Source organism: Cardiocondyla obscurior, linkage group LG28 (genome assembly GCF_019399895.1).
Source record: "Cardiocondyla obscurior isolate alpha-2009 linkage group LG28, Cobs3.1, whole genome shotgun sequence".
NCBI classification, from domain to species: Eukaryota; Metazoa; Arthropoda; class Insecta; order Hymenoptera; family Formicidae; genus Cardiocondyla; species Cardiocondyla obscurior.
Genome location: NC_091891.1, coordinates 1155122 through 1173446, shown reverse-complemented (window position 1 = coordinate 1173446; position 18325 = coordinate 1155122). Strand labels below are relative to the sequence as shown.

Below are 18325 nucleotides of genomic sequence, written 5' to 3'. Positions count from 1 at the left end.
CACCAAGATACCAGCTTCTCCAACGTCGCGCGGGATAAACCGCATTCTGGCGTTTCGAGCCTGCAACTTTCTATACTCGCGACGTTATATTCGATACTTTAGATTACGTGTGCACGGCGATTTCTCTTTTCCTTTTATTAAGATAAATTACGGTTTGCGATAACAACGGTTTGCAAATTTTCCAGTATCTTAAAAAAAAAACTTTCATCACTAACTCGATGACACTATTTTACCGTCGCGTACCGTTAATTAGATTTTTTTTAATGTTATCTTTTTGATAAGTGGAAATCTATAAAAAAATATTTCGAACACGTACAAGTTTTACGATTTCGATAAGCTGTTCTATTAAAGAGATGCAATTTCGCCGGTGCAATTACCTAAAAATAAACTTTATCAACGTTCAACAGTCTGCCGACCTATCAATACCACACAATCCGATCTTCGAGTAATTTATTTGCGATATTGAGATTCTGCGAAACGATCGGTTTGCCAGATGACTCGCTTGTCACTTATCGTTGCCAATTCGTTTCTTTGATTACTGTCTTTTTCTTGTGCTACGTGCCTAAGTCATCTTGGCTGGCACTCACATCGTGTCTCGACACCTTGCGCTTGTACGTGCTTCAGCATAAATCGACGAATTATCCTTGCGCATCCGTCTTATCCTCGCGACGAAATATAAAACACCGACACGAAACCTTTGTGTCGTCATACGAATTTTTGTTGACGATATAAAAAAAATAAAACGCGCGATGTTCTATAAAATTATTAAATTCTTTTATGTACATATATAAATCATAATAGAATTGCATTTAATTATATTAAAATAAAAAAAAAAGTAGTTTGCTTTTCAGTCGATTTATCTAATCTCGTATTTTCTCTTGAAAATAATTAAATATTTAAAATATTGTGCAAAAGGGTTAAATAAATTGATGGTAAAATTCGACGATTTTGATTTCGGAATAACTGTGTTTTTTTTTTCCTCTTTCTTTTCGCTCTGAAATTGAATCGTGCTTCAAATGTTCATTTGTATTCGTAACATACGCGCCCTGTGAATACAATTCTAATTGATTTTCATGATCACAGTGGAAAATGAATTCTTTTCGTCGCGAGGATGATGCTCGAAAGCGGGGGGAAAAACATTTTCACGATTGTTAAGCATCGTTTTCCGCTGCAATGACGATTGTTTGCACGCGAGTTCGGTAGAGAAGGAACGAACGAAACGCGTTTTGCACAAACTCGCCCCTTCCTCTTATCTTTTTTTTTTTTTTCCCTCCTTTATGAGGGCGAAACGAACCTCCGGTCGGTTTACCGTTCGATGGTCGACACGATAACGAGCTATCGACCCACTGAAGCGCGATTGCGCCGGAAATCCGACGACCGGAGTTCGTCGTTTTGCCTAATCTTTTTGGAGAATTCATTCGTTTAATAAAATAGAAACTTCGCGCATTAAATCTTTAGCTGCGACAGCCTAGAAAAATGTAGTCACTTATTTATGAAAAGCGTGACTACTATATTCACTCACAAATTGATATTGAAATGTATGAAAGACGTGAATTCGATAATCGTTTTTTATATTTTTATGAAGTACCTTTTTATTATAGATATCAAACTTTTATGCTCCAATATTCAGCGAGCGTCTTACCAAGACGTAAATTATATACTTAGCATTGATTTTGAATGACCCGTTAGAAATCGACTCGTGACCCGCATACCACGAACGATTGTTATTCGAACTGCACCGCAGATAAAAAATTAATTGGCAATCATTATTTTAGCTTATCGATCTACACGTCTTTCTTGTTTTTATTTTTTTATTAACGTCGCGTAATTAAATTTCAAATATAATATCGTAATGTTAAAAAGAGTTGAATTTTTTCTATTAAAATAAATAAATTAATTAAATCGTTGTTTATATGAAAGTAATTCACTTGCTAATTAATTATTCTTATTTCCAACATTTTCTTCTAATATTTAAATATTTTTAAAATATTTTTAAAACGTGCTCTCAGATTGTGCGTTTTCCAGAAAGATTCCGCAACTGATAAATGAGAAAAATCTCATACAGGATCCGCGCGACGAGGCAAGAATGCTCGCTGCCGCCTTAAAGTCGTTAACGTGACAAAAGCGACAAGATCCGGTTTCACGGTCTCCAGCCTCTTAATCCTCGCAGTCTCAAAAATAGATTAGACTATCTTGCGATGTAAAATCTATAGTTACTGATTTAAAAATATTAAATTGGTTCGCATATAACAAGTTCCCATTGCAAAATTAAACAGAATTTTTTTAACACCGGAAACAGTTTATGTTTCTTTTTCACAGAATTATTATACAAAGTACAATGCAGTTAAAAAAAATTTTTTTTTTATTATTTCAAGTTTGTAGACAAATTCTGTAATTGAAGTGCGCTGTTCCGCGGAAGAAAGGAAAATCAAGCGCGATGAATCGGCGATTCCGTTCGTTATAATGACGTTCAAGGCGCGAGACTGCGAGCGTTAAATCTCACGCTTAAAATCACGCACGCGATGCCGCACACATGCCGATATCATCGCTTGACTAGCTTTATCATCGTCGAGAACTCGAGCGTGAAACCTCAAATCCGAAAAGGCGGCCCTCGAGAGACCCTCGCTTCGCCGCGTGGATCGCGTCATTGATATCCGTTCTCATACGATACTGAAACTCCCAGGCAAGTCGAAGAAAAATCTACTAGTGTCGCCAATTTTTCTTTCGCGCCACACTGTTGGGCTTTTATGCTTTGAGCATAAAGGTTTTTATTATCGAACGTTTTTTAAACTTTGCTTCAAAACATCTAACACTTCTCGCGCGATACTTGCCAAAGTTTTGCAAATTTCTTAAAAACATAAAGCTACCAAAATTGAATAATATATTTTTAAAAAAATTTTTTTAACATATGTGATACTAAAATGTACTCTTAATATCAAATTGTATCAATTAGCAATAAAGATATTACCGGTAGACGCGATGGCGTAAGTTTTATTTCGATTGACGAGTCAGATTTTTTCCCATCGTCACATTATCTCGCTTCGAAAAGGAAGCTCGTTAAATTTTCGACGGAGGACTTCCTGGGGATTTCGCCATCGTCCGCGAGCAACCGGCTGAGATCGAGAATAAGCCAACTTGCGTTGTGTCATTCTTATTTTCTGTTTCGCTGTACCAGAAGCGCAGTCAGGTAACTCAACGAGAGAAAGGAGGGTTTATAACGCCGTCGCACCACGAGTATCTGTCAGAAAGCTACTTCCTCTCTAGACTTGGCACGCCGACAGCTCGTTGCATGAATGTACAATTGCATATGCGTGTAGTGAGCGTATGAGTGCATAGAGGAAAGTTTACTCTCGCACACACAGCCGCAAATCACAAAGCTCCACGTAAAACGCAATGTTCAGGATAACAGAACAGTATCGAGCTTTTAAATTTAATTCGCTAATTTAGTGCGATTAAATCGAGTAAGACCAAACATTTTCTCTACTTCAAATATCGTACAATTAAAAGTATTCAATTTACGTGTAATTATCGAAACGTTTACCAACAAAAATTTAAAAACTATCGTAATTTTTTGCCATATTGAATTTGTATATTGCTGCCAGGCATTAAAACTTTGACGAACAGAAGTCAATTGTAATTGTAAAAAAAATAAAAAAAAAAGACGCAAAGGAAAATAATCGTGAAAAATTTATTTACGCAAAATATCTTATATTTAATATTGAAATTCGATAGCAAATAAACGTTTGTAAAACATTTACGATTGAATCTCTTCAAATATCATCACGGTGGTACGAAAAATAATTACGCGTCGACTATTTTCGTCTCTACGTTAGATTTGTTTTTATTTAATTTTTTTTTTATTTTTTCGTGTTGCTTAAAAAATTATGTTAACGTCGAATTCGACGATAATCTGCTCTCGGCACAAACACGCGATGAACTGCGCCGCATGAACTGCATAAACGCAGTTTGAGCGTGCTATTCGATGTGTCATCACGTTTCCTCTTGCTTCGCCACAAATCATAACCATGGACGCACACGCACACGCTGTTGAATGTTGTTTTCTATTATTGTAATTCACCAAAAGTAAGTCTTCAAAAAGTCACTCAAATGTTCACACAAAATATAAAAAGACTCGGATATATTTTTCATTTTGGCACGCAAAAATTTCTATTTAAATAACATTTATCTCCGTAAAGAAGGTTATTATTCAATGTACGTAAAAGAATTTTTTTTTAAGCATTGAAATATTTTGTCGCGAATAAAACTTTCAATCAGGAAGAACGTAAATTAAAAGTCATAAACGCAGATATATGATAACTTTCCCGTGATATTATGTTACAAAGAGAATTAACGTCTCAAACTCGAGATTAATCAAACTTGATAAGTCTCGCTTTTATTTTGCTCCAGAAAAACGTTCTTTCTCTCTACTTTCTACCTGACAGAATAGATTTTTCATTGCCCTCGCGTACGAATATCGTTTAAAAATTCATGAGTAATCTGCGGTCCAGACTCAAAGTTTCTCTCAACTGCGTATCGAATATCGCTTTATTTTCTTTTTTTTTTTTTTTTAACGGACGGATAAAAAAAATACTTTGCAGACTATGCGCGCACCCACACCCGCGTCCATGCAATACGCAGTATATCGATGTACCACGGCATATGCAAGCACATCATGCAACGCGATCGCACTTCCTCTCGATTCTTCGAAAAATCTGTGCATGCATCTCTTTCTCTGTCATGAACACACTTACACACATATGCATCGTGTTACATGGAGACACTCACCTATCGTTTATCGATATTCACTTTGAAATGCATTCGTATATACTTTGTTTTTCATTTTTCTCTCTTATTTATCATGATATTTCCGCCCATGGCGTTTATTACGTCCCGTTCAACAAGTACACCGAGGAAGTTTGCCAAAAGTTCAACTTCGCTTGTCACATGCCAGCCAACAGGTCACTTTCGTCTTATTAAATTATTTTTAGAGCAATTTATGCCGACATTTGAGAAAAATTTCGCGGTAATATGTCTTCATATAATAATTTCGTTACTAAATATCATTTACACGTTCTAAGACGTTTCATATTACTTTACGCAAATATTAATGAGATTTATCTGTCATTAATTACATTTAGTACAACAAAAATTTTATACTACATCATTTATACAAATAATTTTCTTTAAAAAGCTTCTAAAATATTATTCGCGCGTCGTAGGAATTTACGCTCATTTTCTCACTAAAATCTTTTTCGTGTTAACCGAATCAGTCAAAGGAAAGAGAAGGCGAGCGAGGAGAATCGCCTCGCGAAATTCGTTCGGGCGACTCGCGTCATGGGCGGAAAATTTTAGCTCGCACCGATCGTGAATCGAGCGACGGAGACGGGCTTACAGACCTGATGGAAAGTCTGAAAATTGTTTACAGGGGTGGGTGTCTACATCTCGAGGGTAGAGGAAGGCTCGGTGGCTGAACGCGCTGGACTGAGGCCAGGAGACACAATCCTGGAGGTAAACGGCACGCCCTTTCGCGCGGTAACCCACGAGGAAGCTCTCAAAGTAAGTCCAACTTTTCTTACTTACCGCGGCACCCTTACCACCTCCCCCCCCTCCCTCTTCCTTCGACTTCTCAATGTCGGCCACAATATCTTTTAATTCTGGCAGTTCCATTAGCGCTTACTCTTCTCCCGGAAACTCGATCTTGTTAGCTCGGCAATACGAACGAGAAAGTAACGCCGTTCTAAAGCACAAGAGATCGTAACGCGTTACTTCGTTCCCTCTTATCGATTCTTCTTTCGTCAGATTTATTTTAAAATGTAGTCGCGCGAAACTGTGGTATTTTATTAAAATTAAATCTTAATTTGAATAAGTACGTGAAATAATATACGGGCTTAATTTAATTATCATTAACTTTATAGGATTTAATTATCAAGAATTTATCGCGTTGAAACTAAACATTTAACAAATGTATTACAGAATATTCATTAGAGAAAACCTGATTCCGAAAGTTCATCGTTAAGTTAGATAAATAAGTGCTATTTAAATTTCATAAAGTCTTAAGATCGAGGTTTTTAATTCCCAATTGACAATAAGGCGGTACCGAGTAATTAGGTTTCAAGAGTCTCGAAATATATAATCCACAATTTGATCTTCGAATTTATAATTCGAATCCGAATAAAAGTTTAAATTGGCTCAAAGGGCAGAATAAATTATGGAATTTTGTTCCACGATTATTATTTGGGATCGCGAACTCTTCGTCTGCCATCTCAATGCGTGATTAGATTTTTTTTTTTTTTTTCACCCAAGTCGAGAACGAGAGCAAAAGCGGATAATTAGGGTCATTCCAATTAAGAGTTTTAACGAAATCTGAGTTTCCGCTTAAGTAATCGAATGCATTTGTTATTTACGATTGACCTTACGAGACGCCTCGTCAATTCTCGGCGCGTTAGCTCCGGCTTTCAACAGGATTAAAAAAAACTAGGGTTAAACGTGAAGCATTCCTAAATCTGCGCACAAATAACCAGAGGATGGTCCGTTCTTAAGATCAGCTATTTTCTTGTCAGCCCTCATGTCTACCATCACTTGTCCATTTATCAGCGTGTCTCTTTCATCGCCCGGGTTACTTTGCGATTATTTATTCTATCGTAAATAATCTTGCAATCTCTTATAAATTTTTATAATCGTCTTTAATCAGCGAAAAAAAAAAGTGTCGAGAAAATTTAATGAGATTCTGTTAATAAATTGCTTTTAATATACGACCGTTGCACAAAATGCATTCTTAAATTCTTTGTATCGTATGAATTATAAAATGCTGTAGAAATAAATACAGTTCTTGTCAAATATTTCCAATCTTTCTATTTCCTCGTAAATCACGCACGTTGTATGCCGTCAAGTTGAAGGATGCCCTTTTGATCCGCAGGGTAAACGGTTCAAGGGAATATCATTGCCTGGTTAATACGCTTGACACTCGCTTGGAGTAGCAAACACTAAGCGGATATATTCGCGTATGTAAAATTAAGCGTCTTCCCCATCCCGCTTGTCATTCTATTTCTCTCGCGAGTGTCGTGTAAGACGACGCCACCGAGCAGGAGGATTAAAACGGCTCGAATACACCACGTCGTTTCGACGCTCGAATCCAAAATTGAACGATTTCAAACTGGAGACTGAGCTTTGCACTTTAACGCGATAAAGTCGCGGAAGTTCCCGGCGCTTAAATTAGCGCCGTTAGCGAAAATGCCGGGATAGTCAATCTCGCGATATCCTGAGTGGAAATTGATTCCCACCGTTACTTAATAATCATCTAATAAGCACACAACAGGAAACAAGTACGCGGCGAAAAACGTTTAGATATCTATGTATTTAGATACATGATCCACGCTGGACAGTGACTAGATGATCGATAGACAAATTTTGTTCTTTTTTTTTTTTTTTTTTAATAACAAATTTATTTTTTGAAGACAATCACTAAATAATAAATACTTTTTTATAATTTATAGCTAGCACCAAGTTAGTCACTGGTTAAAAAATATATTTAATCTTCGCGATCTAACCACTAGCTGCAAAATCAGAATAGCTAGATAAATTTCCACTCGGGATATTTCTGAATCGACTTGCCGCAGTTTTGTAATACCCGTAATAGAATATCGAACAAACGCGGGAATCAATTTGAGGGCTGAAATTGAAAGTTGATTAAACGCGAGGACCTATTTTGACTCGTCGAAATAAAAAATTCGCTGTCCAGAAATGATTAATGACCCTCGGCGCAACTTTTTAACATTTCGCGAGATGTCATCTCGTAAAGATCTTCAACGTGCTTTGCGTCTCGGCGAACCCCAGGAGTATCGCGAATTCTTGGCAGCCTTTTGTTTCGAACCTCTCCAGAACACATCGGAAATATGTAGCTATATATACTATATATATTATACGGAAGACAGTCGGAATTGTTTGCACCGGAGAGATTACTCGCTGCTGCTTCTCGATCGACTCACCTCGTACAACGGTTCTCTTTTCTATTCTTCGCGCAATCCGCCAATTTGATTGTCAAAGTACGTCACCGTACTCGGTATCGAACGTCGAATATTCGACTTTTAAATATGAACTTCAACGCTGAGCTTAATTAATAAAATATTTAAATTGCTGAATTTTAGAAAATTGTCAACATTTTGGCAGGACATAATTTTTAAAAATAACAACTGCGAGATTTACTTATAAAATTTGGAATGGGGGGAACAGTTTTCGTGAAATTCTTATTGCTACTACAGAGAAAAAGAATCTCTACTCCATTTCTTTCCTCTATATGTTTCTCTTGGTTTATATATTTTAAATACGAAGATTGTGAATTCGCTTTATCGAGTGTTTTATTTATTTCGTTTGCAAGGCGCTCCGCAATTTTCCACGTGTGGAACGTGAGAAAACGCTAAGGAATTGCGCGAATCGATCGTAAAACGAAAGCAAAGATATAGGTCGAGTTCTAGAGACTTAGGCCGATGATATTCCGGAAAAATTGCTGTCACGGGAGGGTGAGCGAATGGGTCGTGGCGATCTATATCCATCCTGATTACCCTTCTTCGCATCTCCTACGATACGTGCTTTCTTACTGAGTTCTATCGATCGACTCTATACCCCGAGTGAACTTTACGTGCGATTTAAAAATATTGAGCAAATATTCTGCTAATCTATCTTTCAATTCGCTCCCCCCTTTTTCTTCTTCATCCCACTTACGCGCTAATTTTTTTTTTTTTTTTATACATTTTTCGAAACGTGCACGCCTTGCAATTGTTCTTGAAATAATTTTCAAATTCCGTTGTGCGACAATTTGAAGGCTCTCAATTATATTAAGTGTTTCGAAGATGGAGCATAGCGACTAAAGAGAATAATATGCTAATATGTTTCTTTCGTTTTTCCAATGTCACATTTTTATCGATATCTCATTTCGATTCAACTTTGATCATGCCCATCTCGACGAATCTTCTGGGATCGCTGGTGTCATCTTTTATTCAGCAAAATACCTCACACGCCCGTGACAGCTGAATAAGAAAACTAATATCCGCGTGACATACGTGAAAACGATCTACATCCTTCACGAAAACTGACGTGAAACGCGCCTTTCTATATTTGCGGCGAGTGCGATATAGAATGACTTCGATTCGTGACACGCATACAAGCTTGTTTTTAATTAAAAAATACAAGTGCACCGCCAGTATCAATAATTTCAGAGAAACATTCATTCCTAACTCACTTCGAAGCACCTCGCGTAATAATGTACACCGCGAAATAAAAAAAAAAAATCTTAACAAAAGAAAATGCGTTACCGCTAAATAAGTATCGATATTAAATTCTCCAAAGTGGTGATTTCACTTCGAAATTTCTTTCCGACACTGCCCGCGAAATTTCAGAGCAATTTTCAAAACAACTTGGGGGTGAGCGAAAGTTCGTTCTGTCTGGCACCGGTCACTAAACAGGATTAAATTGCTCGGCGTCTGCCGTCGTAAGAGGCTGTAAAGGATAACGGTGGCGGCGGAACTCGTTATCTCGTAACGGCTCGTCAAAGAGACCCAAGAAGCGTACATCGAGACGCGTGGTGCTGCGCAAACAATACGTTCCACCGCTTCCACCCCCCCTTGCCCCTATTCTCGAATGACGACGACGTCGTTGACGACAAGGGTGAAAGCGACGTTGCGGCGCCAAGCGTTCCGACGCCCTCCGGCGAACTTCTCCGTCATTTATTCTCTTTACATAATACACGAGGCTTCCGCGGATGCGGCCGCTTTCCTTCGAAAGGGAAAAAGGGCAACCGATAGCCGGACGCGGTCGCCCACCGCGCCGAACGTTGAGGTCTCTTTGGGAAATTTTAATTATGCAAAACTTCATTATACACGACGTTATAAAATTCGCGACATTCTCTGGCTGCTGATTATTTCATAAAGAAAAAAAGTTTACGGCTTGATTGTTATCAACGCGCCGGTTCTACGCGAAACTTGAATTAATTTCAATTAGCACGTGCAGAAATCTAATATGTGATTAATTATACAAATATGTCTCTTATGAATTTTCTCTCTGTGTTCTTTGCAATTTGAATATCTCAAATTTCATATTTCTATTTTCAATTTTGCAAGAATTTAATTAAATTTTGGCAAGAAAATTCTACGAATACTTGGAGGAGCTCTTTTCTAAAATTATTACACGCGCGTATTATAACAATTAAAGAAAAGAGTCTTCCAAGAATTTGCAGAATTTCCTTTAGCAAAATTCTTCTCGTATAAGACAATACATTTAAATATACATATACCGAATATATTCTATCTTCTTAATTTATATCGCAAAATGTAGATGCGAAGTCACAAAGTGCTGTTGCCGATCGATAAATAATTAACGATAAATCTCAACGTAATTTCAAATGTAGAATTCTAAATCGATTTTCTGTTTTATAAAGCGCAACTTCCATCTCGCAATAATTGATCTCCCCCAGCTGGAGACTTGGAAAAACAAACTTTCGCGATAACTGTCGATAAAAGTCGACTCTCCAGAACGTCGCAGACTATATTTCTCCCAATTTATCATCGACAGCGAAAAGACACGCGACGAGGGTCGATCCCGGCTGACCCAGAAAACGATTTCGTCGGCAAAAGCGACCAGAGCGATATCCGCCGGACGGTGTCGCAACTCACGAACCGCTCGCGGATTACCGCTTCCGGATGGCCGTCAAAAATATGACGGCACGCGAGTCTCTCGCAGCGAACACACGGTGCGGAAAATAGCAACGACAGCGATAGTCCCGGCTGGGCTTGTCGGCTTCAATGTTTCGGCTTCGATGAATTATTTTAATCGATAATTATTTTATCGGTTGCGCGCAGATATGTACATTAATCACGGAATGATTCGCAAGCGGACTGCTCCCGAGCTATCGCTCTGTTCTCGACAGATCTGGTATTAATTCCTCCCTCTTTCGTGTATGCGTTGCACAACGCAACGCGGTAAGACCTGTTGTCGTAAGTGAACGGATATGGGGCTCTTCCGGGATGTAGATAGAAACGTAAAAGCGATCTGCAATATCGAACGTTAGAGAGGAGCTTGAAAAATGACGCTCCTGCGTGACGGAACTGTTCAAGTGCTTGGAGAGTTTAGCGGTAACGAAATAATACGTAGAAACAAAATAAATATATAACTTCGCAAATTGAAATTACTGCACGCTAATTGAGAAAAATTTAACGACAAGCTGAGAAACGATAATTTTATATTGTACTTTATCGGCCAGTAAAAAAGGCGAGACAAACAAGCGAATAAATTCGTCGAAATTAAATTAAGCGCGGAAAGCGACGAGAAGTCAGAAGAGGAAAAGTTAATAAAGCGAGCTCCAATTGCCCGCTCGAGCGAAATTTCGCAAGTTCTATTTGCGAATGTCTCTCGCATGTAAAACAGTATGTCGAATTTGCGCGATGCATTCGAGAGGCAGAAGGCAGAAAGTCAAATGGAGAAAACACGGTTTACGTTACGATACCTCCCGGAAGGCGCATCTCCGACATCGGGCCGCGGCGAGTGCATTTACCAAATGCGATTCCGCCATCGTCGCAAGGAATGGGACGGCATTTTTATGTCTTCTTACTACAACGGCTTCCGGTATTACGAGCGCGAAGGGGAAAATTGTCCTTTTCCGTGTTCATTCCGTCGCGGCGTGAGAAGGGCACATATCGAAGTGCCATGGGAGACTCGCGTCTTGCGAAAGGAAGCCGCGGGATCCTAGGAACGTCGCGATTCGGGCTGGGTCAAGGATAGGGTAGGATGTGACGTCACGGGCTCTGGCAGGGATCGATATCCTGCTGGTTGCCGAGCGGCGTCACACCGCCGCGAAACACGTCTTCGTTGGTCTCTCTTCGTTAACTCGATCTATTTTGCCTATAAACAGCTTACTACGAACGCCGTGCTATTCTTCATTAGCTACACCCCCACCGCGTGCTTTCGCAAGAAACCGACATTAAACCGTTGCGCCTGCTTTCATCGTTTCCTCGATCTCTTTTCGTAGTCAGAAATCACGCCGTTTTCGTAAAAATTACTTCGCATTTGCATACGTTTACCTTTCGTTCTTCGACAGGACGCGTCGCTTCTGAATAAAAGAAAATCAGGAAAGTTACGTAGGTACGTTTTCCGCTCCTCGCACAACTCTCCTAACATTTCTTTCCAAGTTGTGTAATATTTAAGTATTTTAAACCGTATCGTGGAAAACTACACCCCAAGGATGCTCGAAGAATTCGTAGAGATTTTTCGTTCCCGCCCTTATATCCCTTTCGACGCGCGTTCCCATGATACTCTACAACGTTTTTCGCATTCCAACAGATGCTCAAGTCCTGCAGAACTCTGAGCATGACGGTGCGAGGACCCGCCTTGGACCCTCGTTGCCGGGGCGGTCACCCCGCGTGGTCGTCGTCAGGTCGTCCGCAGTCCTGCAGCTGGATGGACCGCCAAGGTCGCCCGGCGTCCCCACCGCCCCCTCATCCGCCCCGTGATTCCCGCTATGGACCGAGGACGCGGAAGGTTGAGCTGTGCATCGAACCCGGCCAATCTCTAGGCCTGATGATCCGTGGTGGCCTCGAATACGGCCTCGGAATCTACGTGACGGGCGTCGACAAAGACAGCGTTGCCGATCGCGCCGGGCTTCTTGTGAGAATCACGGCTTTACCGCCAGATCTGGATTCCTTACCTCGGATTTATAACGAATAATTTTATCGCGACGTTGTTTTTCTCTTCTATTTACGACTTTTCGATTGCTTTAATTCGCGACTTAAGTTCTAATACGAAACGCTCCCTCCCGAATGATGGCAGGTGGGTGATCAAATCATTGAGGTGAATGGGCAGAGCTTCGAGGAAGCGACGCACGACGAGGCCGTTCAGATATTGAAGACCAACAAGAGGATGAGCCTGCTGATACGCGACGTTGGCAAAGTACCTCATTCATGTACCACCAGCCAGCCTATAGTGATCCCGACCGCCCGATATCCCGAGCACGATCCCTTGCTTATAGAAAGTCCCGGGAATCATCGTCCACCGAGTCCCGCGTAAGTTGTACATTCAAAAAGATCTTTTAATATATATTTTGCGCGTGATCTTGTATAATATTCTTTCGCGTTAAATTTCTATTTAAAACTTACATTACATTTACATAATATGCATATAACGCAAAAATATAATCGTTAAACTCTTAGACGGATTTTATTCCGGACGTGAATATTAATTAGCGTAAAAATTATTATTCGAAATATGACGTTAATTAAATCAACAATAAAACTTGCACGATAGCATAAGAATAATATTTGATAATAAATCTCTTGGGTAATTAAATCGCGAATATTGAATAAAGCCAGCGTAATTAAAACCAACACGCATATCGTTGCATCCTGGACAAAATTCATGTAAATTATTTTCAATTTATATTTTAATGCGATTTACATATACTTATATTTAATATCTGCTAAAAATGAATTAGTCCGCCGCAAATATATATGCACGAGTAAAACGAAACGATAATTTCTCCGAGTTTAAGTTCAATGCTGCGATCTATTCGTATTCCGATCTCGCGGTCGTATGGTTATTTTTACCTAACCGTCGCCCAATTTAATCTCTGATCGATCTTTCTGAAAATCAAGGAGCAGCACGAACGAGTGGAGGCATCGGAGTGGCGTTCACACAGTTTCGGCAGCCACCGCTGCCATGGTGGAGGAAAAAGCGCGGGTCGTCCTCGCGAGAAGCGAAAGGGCGGCGCTTTCTCAGCTCCTGGCGGACTACAGAACGAGAAGGTTGACGATCGAGGACCTGATTGTCAGTCTGAGCGACCTGTTGAACACCCACGAGAAATTAACGCTGCTGACGGAGCTCAGAGAGTTAGTCGACAACAAGGACAGAGCGGCCTTCGATGATCTCGTTTACCGACCCCGAATAGCAATGGCCAGGGTAAGTCTTTATAAATTATTTTAATCCCGCAGGGGGTTTGGAATGTTCAGATACTGGACTGTCTAAATGTCGAGAATTGTTAAATTAGAGCATGCACTTGAAAAATTTATTTTTTTATAAAAGTAGAAAGTAAAAGAAAGAGAGAGAAAGAGAGAGAGAGAGACAAAGAGAAAGAGAGAAAAAGTAAATGTTAATGCTCCTAACACTTTAATTACTCTGCAATAAATAATAACAAGAGGTATAAAAGTTTGTAGGAAACACGCATGTAATACACATGAAACATATGCATCAGATTTGCGCGTTATTAATATTAACATATGCAAATTCAAGCGGAATATGGGAATAGCAATGATTATGCTGAAATTAATTAATTCAAACCTCGGAATAATGCGTTTCCGTTCAACCAGAAATACATTTCCGCTATTTCTTATCGCGGTTATAATAAAGAAATAAAATTCAAAGTGCCTATTCAAAATTTATTTTACAATTATTTTAAATTAAAATAATCAGAATACTTTTGTAGAGATTGCGCAAAAAAAAGAATTTAATTCTACGATCCACTAACGCATTCTCTCGCAAGTTCGAGATGAATGCCTCTTCAGAGGCAACTGACACACGGCGTACAATCAACACCGAGATAAAAAATCGAGGAAACTCATTTTAACCCGACGGCGGTTTACGACCGCCGTGTCATTTCACCGGGACGTGAATCGCGCGCTTAGGTGCCGGCAAGTCTCGGAAGAAAGCCAACCGACCGTCCAGCAAGACGGCTTTTAAAACGGCGCTTTATATTTTTTCTTTCCAGAGAAAAGGCGACCGAGCGCACTCGGACTTGATAGTGACTCCCTCGCTACACGATCTTCCGGTAAGTTAAACTCATCTCCTACGTTCTATTCACATCCCTCGAGCTTACATAAAACGCGCATACCCACACATCGCAAACACGTCCGCACAAACATCACATGCATAAGTCCCCGGGACACGCGCATTGTCGCTCACGTAGGACAGACACACGTACACGTTTTCTATTGTCTTTGATAACGACGACGGCGTAATGGAGAACCGAGTTTTTTTTTCTTCCCCCCTTCTCTCTCTCTCTCTCTCTTTCTCTCTCTCTCTTTTTTTTTCTCTCTCTCTCTCTCTCTCTCTCTCTCTCTCTTTCTCTTTTTCTTCACTCACTATTTCTGTGGATCTCTGCTCACCCTTAATTGCCGAGATACGCGGAGTCGCGCTTTTGCGTACACCGCCCTTTGTCGATGGGCATCACCGTCGGGGAGAGCAACAGGGAAGTATTCCCCCAAAGTTCCTCGTCGCGTTCCTAATCGACAAATTGCGGCCGTTAGGAAAATTATCGTCTACCCGAGAACGAGCGAAACTATGCGAACAAAGGAGACCGATCCCAAGAGCGGTGTCCTGCAGCGATTAATAATTCGTAACAAAAGCGGCGTAATTCGGAATAGTCGGCGTAATAGCACGAAACAATTGCTGCGACAAAAAGCGGAACGTGTATAACCGTTACATGGAAAGCTTAATGGCAACGTAGATCGATGCTTTTATCAGAGATTCCGAAATAATTACAAAATAAAAAAAATTAACAAGTTTTTCTTAAGCGCCAAGTCGCATTTAATATTTTAATGTATCATTACGATTGTGCGAGAAGAAAAAATCAATTGCATAATAAAAACCACAAGGAAATTAATATAAGTAAATATATATATATATAAAAAATTAATGAAAAAACTGTAGACATTTGGGAATAGAACAATCGCTCGTTATCGGCGACCGACGCAGATGCGACCGGCGGTCGAGGTAGGATGGATGTCCGCGATCAAGTATCAATTGGAGAGGTGCGAGGGAACGGAGAACGCCACGCACACGGAGGAAGATGTTCTTAGGAAGAGAAACAAAAGGATCACCTGGCGGAAGGTCCGCGATCCTCCCGGAGGCCGTTTTCGCGAGTGAATCTTACGCTGCTCTCGAACATGAGCGGGAAGGAAAGGGAACCGCTTACAATATCGATCGCCGTTACGATCGATCCTGTTCCGTTTGATCGTTCCGGTCTGTCGTTATCTCCTCCTCGAACAAAGCATGTACTCGTCTTTTAGGAAAATAACTTGCAACCCCTTCGTCTCTTTCTGTCTGTATCTCTTTCTTCCTCTTTCCTCCTCCCCCTCTTTCTCTCTCTCTCTCTCTCTCTCTCTCTCTCTCTCTCTCTATCTATCTATCTATCTATCTTCTATCTATCTATATCTTTCTCTGTTCTTCCGCGTCGAGAACAACAGCTGCCTTGATGACGAACAAAACTCGCTGCGGTACAAGGAAATATCGAGATATACGTCGAGCAAATGACATGCCCCGAGCGCGGTGAACAGTTTTCCTCGTGTTTCTGCCGCGCTGATAACGTTTAATGGTCTCCTCCAACGTAACGTTACACAAATACGTGCGAGCCTGAGCGATTTGAGATGCCGCGCCTTTGAATTTCTTCCGGCAAGCGAAAAATGTGGATCCTGGGGGAAAAGCCCGAGCTGCTAAGAATTCAGCATCGCAAAAAAGCGCTAACTTATACTTTAAGCAAACATCCATCTTTTTTCCCCTTTTGTCCATTTAATCGTTCTTTGTTTGATTTTCTAGAACTGGACGCTTTAAATTCATTTACATTGCTTTCGTCACGAGCGTCACACAGTTCTTTGTGTTTTTAACAGATGTCGCAGGATTAGTCGCGGTATTTAATTAGCAATTTATCGCAATGAACTACGCTACGTTGTATATTTAATCGATAGAAATTTGTTCGAACAAAACTTTTGTTCCCCTGAGCGCAGTTTTTTCCTCGACGCGCCTTCTTTTTCTTTTACTTTTTCTGGAATTATACTGCGAGCATTCTCTTTTTTCCACTTTTTACACTTCTACTTCTTCTTCTTTTTATATTGACTTTTATTCACCGCTACTGCTATTATTTATAATCTTGCTTACGTGCAATTTTTCTCTCTGTGATTAGTTCGTGTTTGCCGGCAACTCGGGAATCGATTCCATCGCATCGAACTCCGTTTCGCGAAACATGCTTATTTTAAGCTACCATTCATTCTCTCTTCCTGTTATAGTCGTACCGAGGAAACGGAAAATGTTCTGCTTAGTCATACTTCGCTAAACTCGAAGGAATCGATAGCGAGTAATTAAGGGCAAAGCATTGGATGTCACGTCACGTCACGTCACGTCACGATTATGTTGCATAATTATAATTAAACGAAAGTGGAATTTACGTCACGTTGCAAAAATTATAATAGAAGTTATACAAACTTGGAACGTAAAGTGTAAATAATGCTGCATATCATTTACGTTTAAAATACCTCTCTAAGTATGATTTCTAATATAATTATAATTATGCTTTAAAAAGAACTCTTTTTTTTTTTTCTTTAAATAACACTGCTCTCTTTGCCGCAATTAAAAGAAAGGTACGCAATTAGGTATACAATTAAGATTTCTCATTGCGAGAAAACGCTGCGCTCTTGCACATATATACATTCTCTCCCTTCTTATCATTAGTTGGATACGATCTGTTAGATGCCTGCTGCTAACAGACAAGTAGAAAGCTGCTGTTCTCGCCAGACACCATCTTCCTCCCGCCTTTTCTCTTACTAAAAACAACGCTGAGAGATCCGAGACGCTCGTTCCGTTTCGCGGTTTTCTCGCGAGCTAAACGATCGCGCGATTCGGGACTTGAGAAGCGTTTCCGCTCGCCGCGGCGGAGCCGCAGAAAACGTTGGTCATCTCGCGCGAATGCAAAAGCAAAATTTTTCCCCGCGCGTCAGCTTGGATCGGAAAGAAAATTAGACTGGCGCTCGATTCACGACGCGCAAGCACGTCGGATCGGCTGCAGATTAATCCGACATCTCGATGGTGATCTTGAAAGGCAAACGCGTCCGATCTCGGGCGGGACGCTGGCGCGTCGTAAATCAAGCGTTAGCTGCACGCGGAGACAAATGTTGCCGGTGGAACGACGCGCGACACGTCGATCGATGATGAATCGCAGTACAATCGCTAATTTCGCCGATGCTTGAATCGCAATTGCTATCGGGCCAATTGTCCTAATTCGATTGATGAATCGTGTGAAGCCTAAACGTAATTCAACTGCGACCTACCTTTCCGCAGGAAGTCAGAAGAGAAACAAAATTGCTTTTTCTTTTTATTTTCGCTAATTTAACATTTAATTTGACTTTTAATCGTCATTTGAATTCCAGTCCTTAATTCCGTTCCTTTCTAACTTAACTAATTAAACAGAAAAAAAAAGTCTTTCGTCAATTTTTTTTAAGCTTTAATAAAACTTGCTTAATTTCGATCTACTTTCTATTCGCAATCTCTGATTTATCGCCGCGGGAATCACACGTGGACG

The 18325-nt window shown here is 40.2% G+C and overlaps 1 protein-coding gene and 1 long non-coding RNA gene across 5 annotated transcripts in view; one reads left to right on the top strand and one right to left on the bottom strand.

The window, feature by feature from the left end:
• Positions 1 to 18325, bottom strand: part of LOC139112399 (uncharacterized) — a 98384-nt gene that overhangs the window by 17004 nt on the left and 63055 nt on the right. The window lies entirely within an intron of this gene.
• Positions 1 to 18325, top strand: part of Dysc (whirlin protein dyschronic) — a 63703-nt gene that overhangs the window by 13390 nt on the left and 31988 nt on the right. For 3 of the 4 annotated variants that reach the window (XM_070673375.1, XM_070673374.1, XM_070673373.1), the window contains exons 4-8: positions 5426 to 5556; positions 12328 to 12651; positions 12814 to 13046; positions 13635 to 13938; positions 14744 to 14803. In XM_070673375.1, coding sequence (XP_070529476.1) covers positions 5426 to 5556; positions 12328 to 12651; positions 12814 to 13046; positions 13635 to 13938; positions 14744 to 14803 — 1052 coding nt within the window. The remainder of the gene's footprint in view (positions 1 to 5425; positions 5557 to 12327; positions 12652 to 12813; positions 13047 to 13634; positions 13939 to 14743; positions 14804 to 18325) is intronic. The other variant, XM_070673376.1, reaches the window with a different exon arrangement.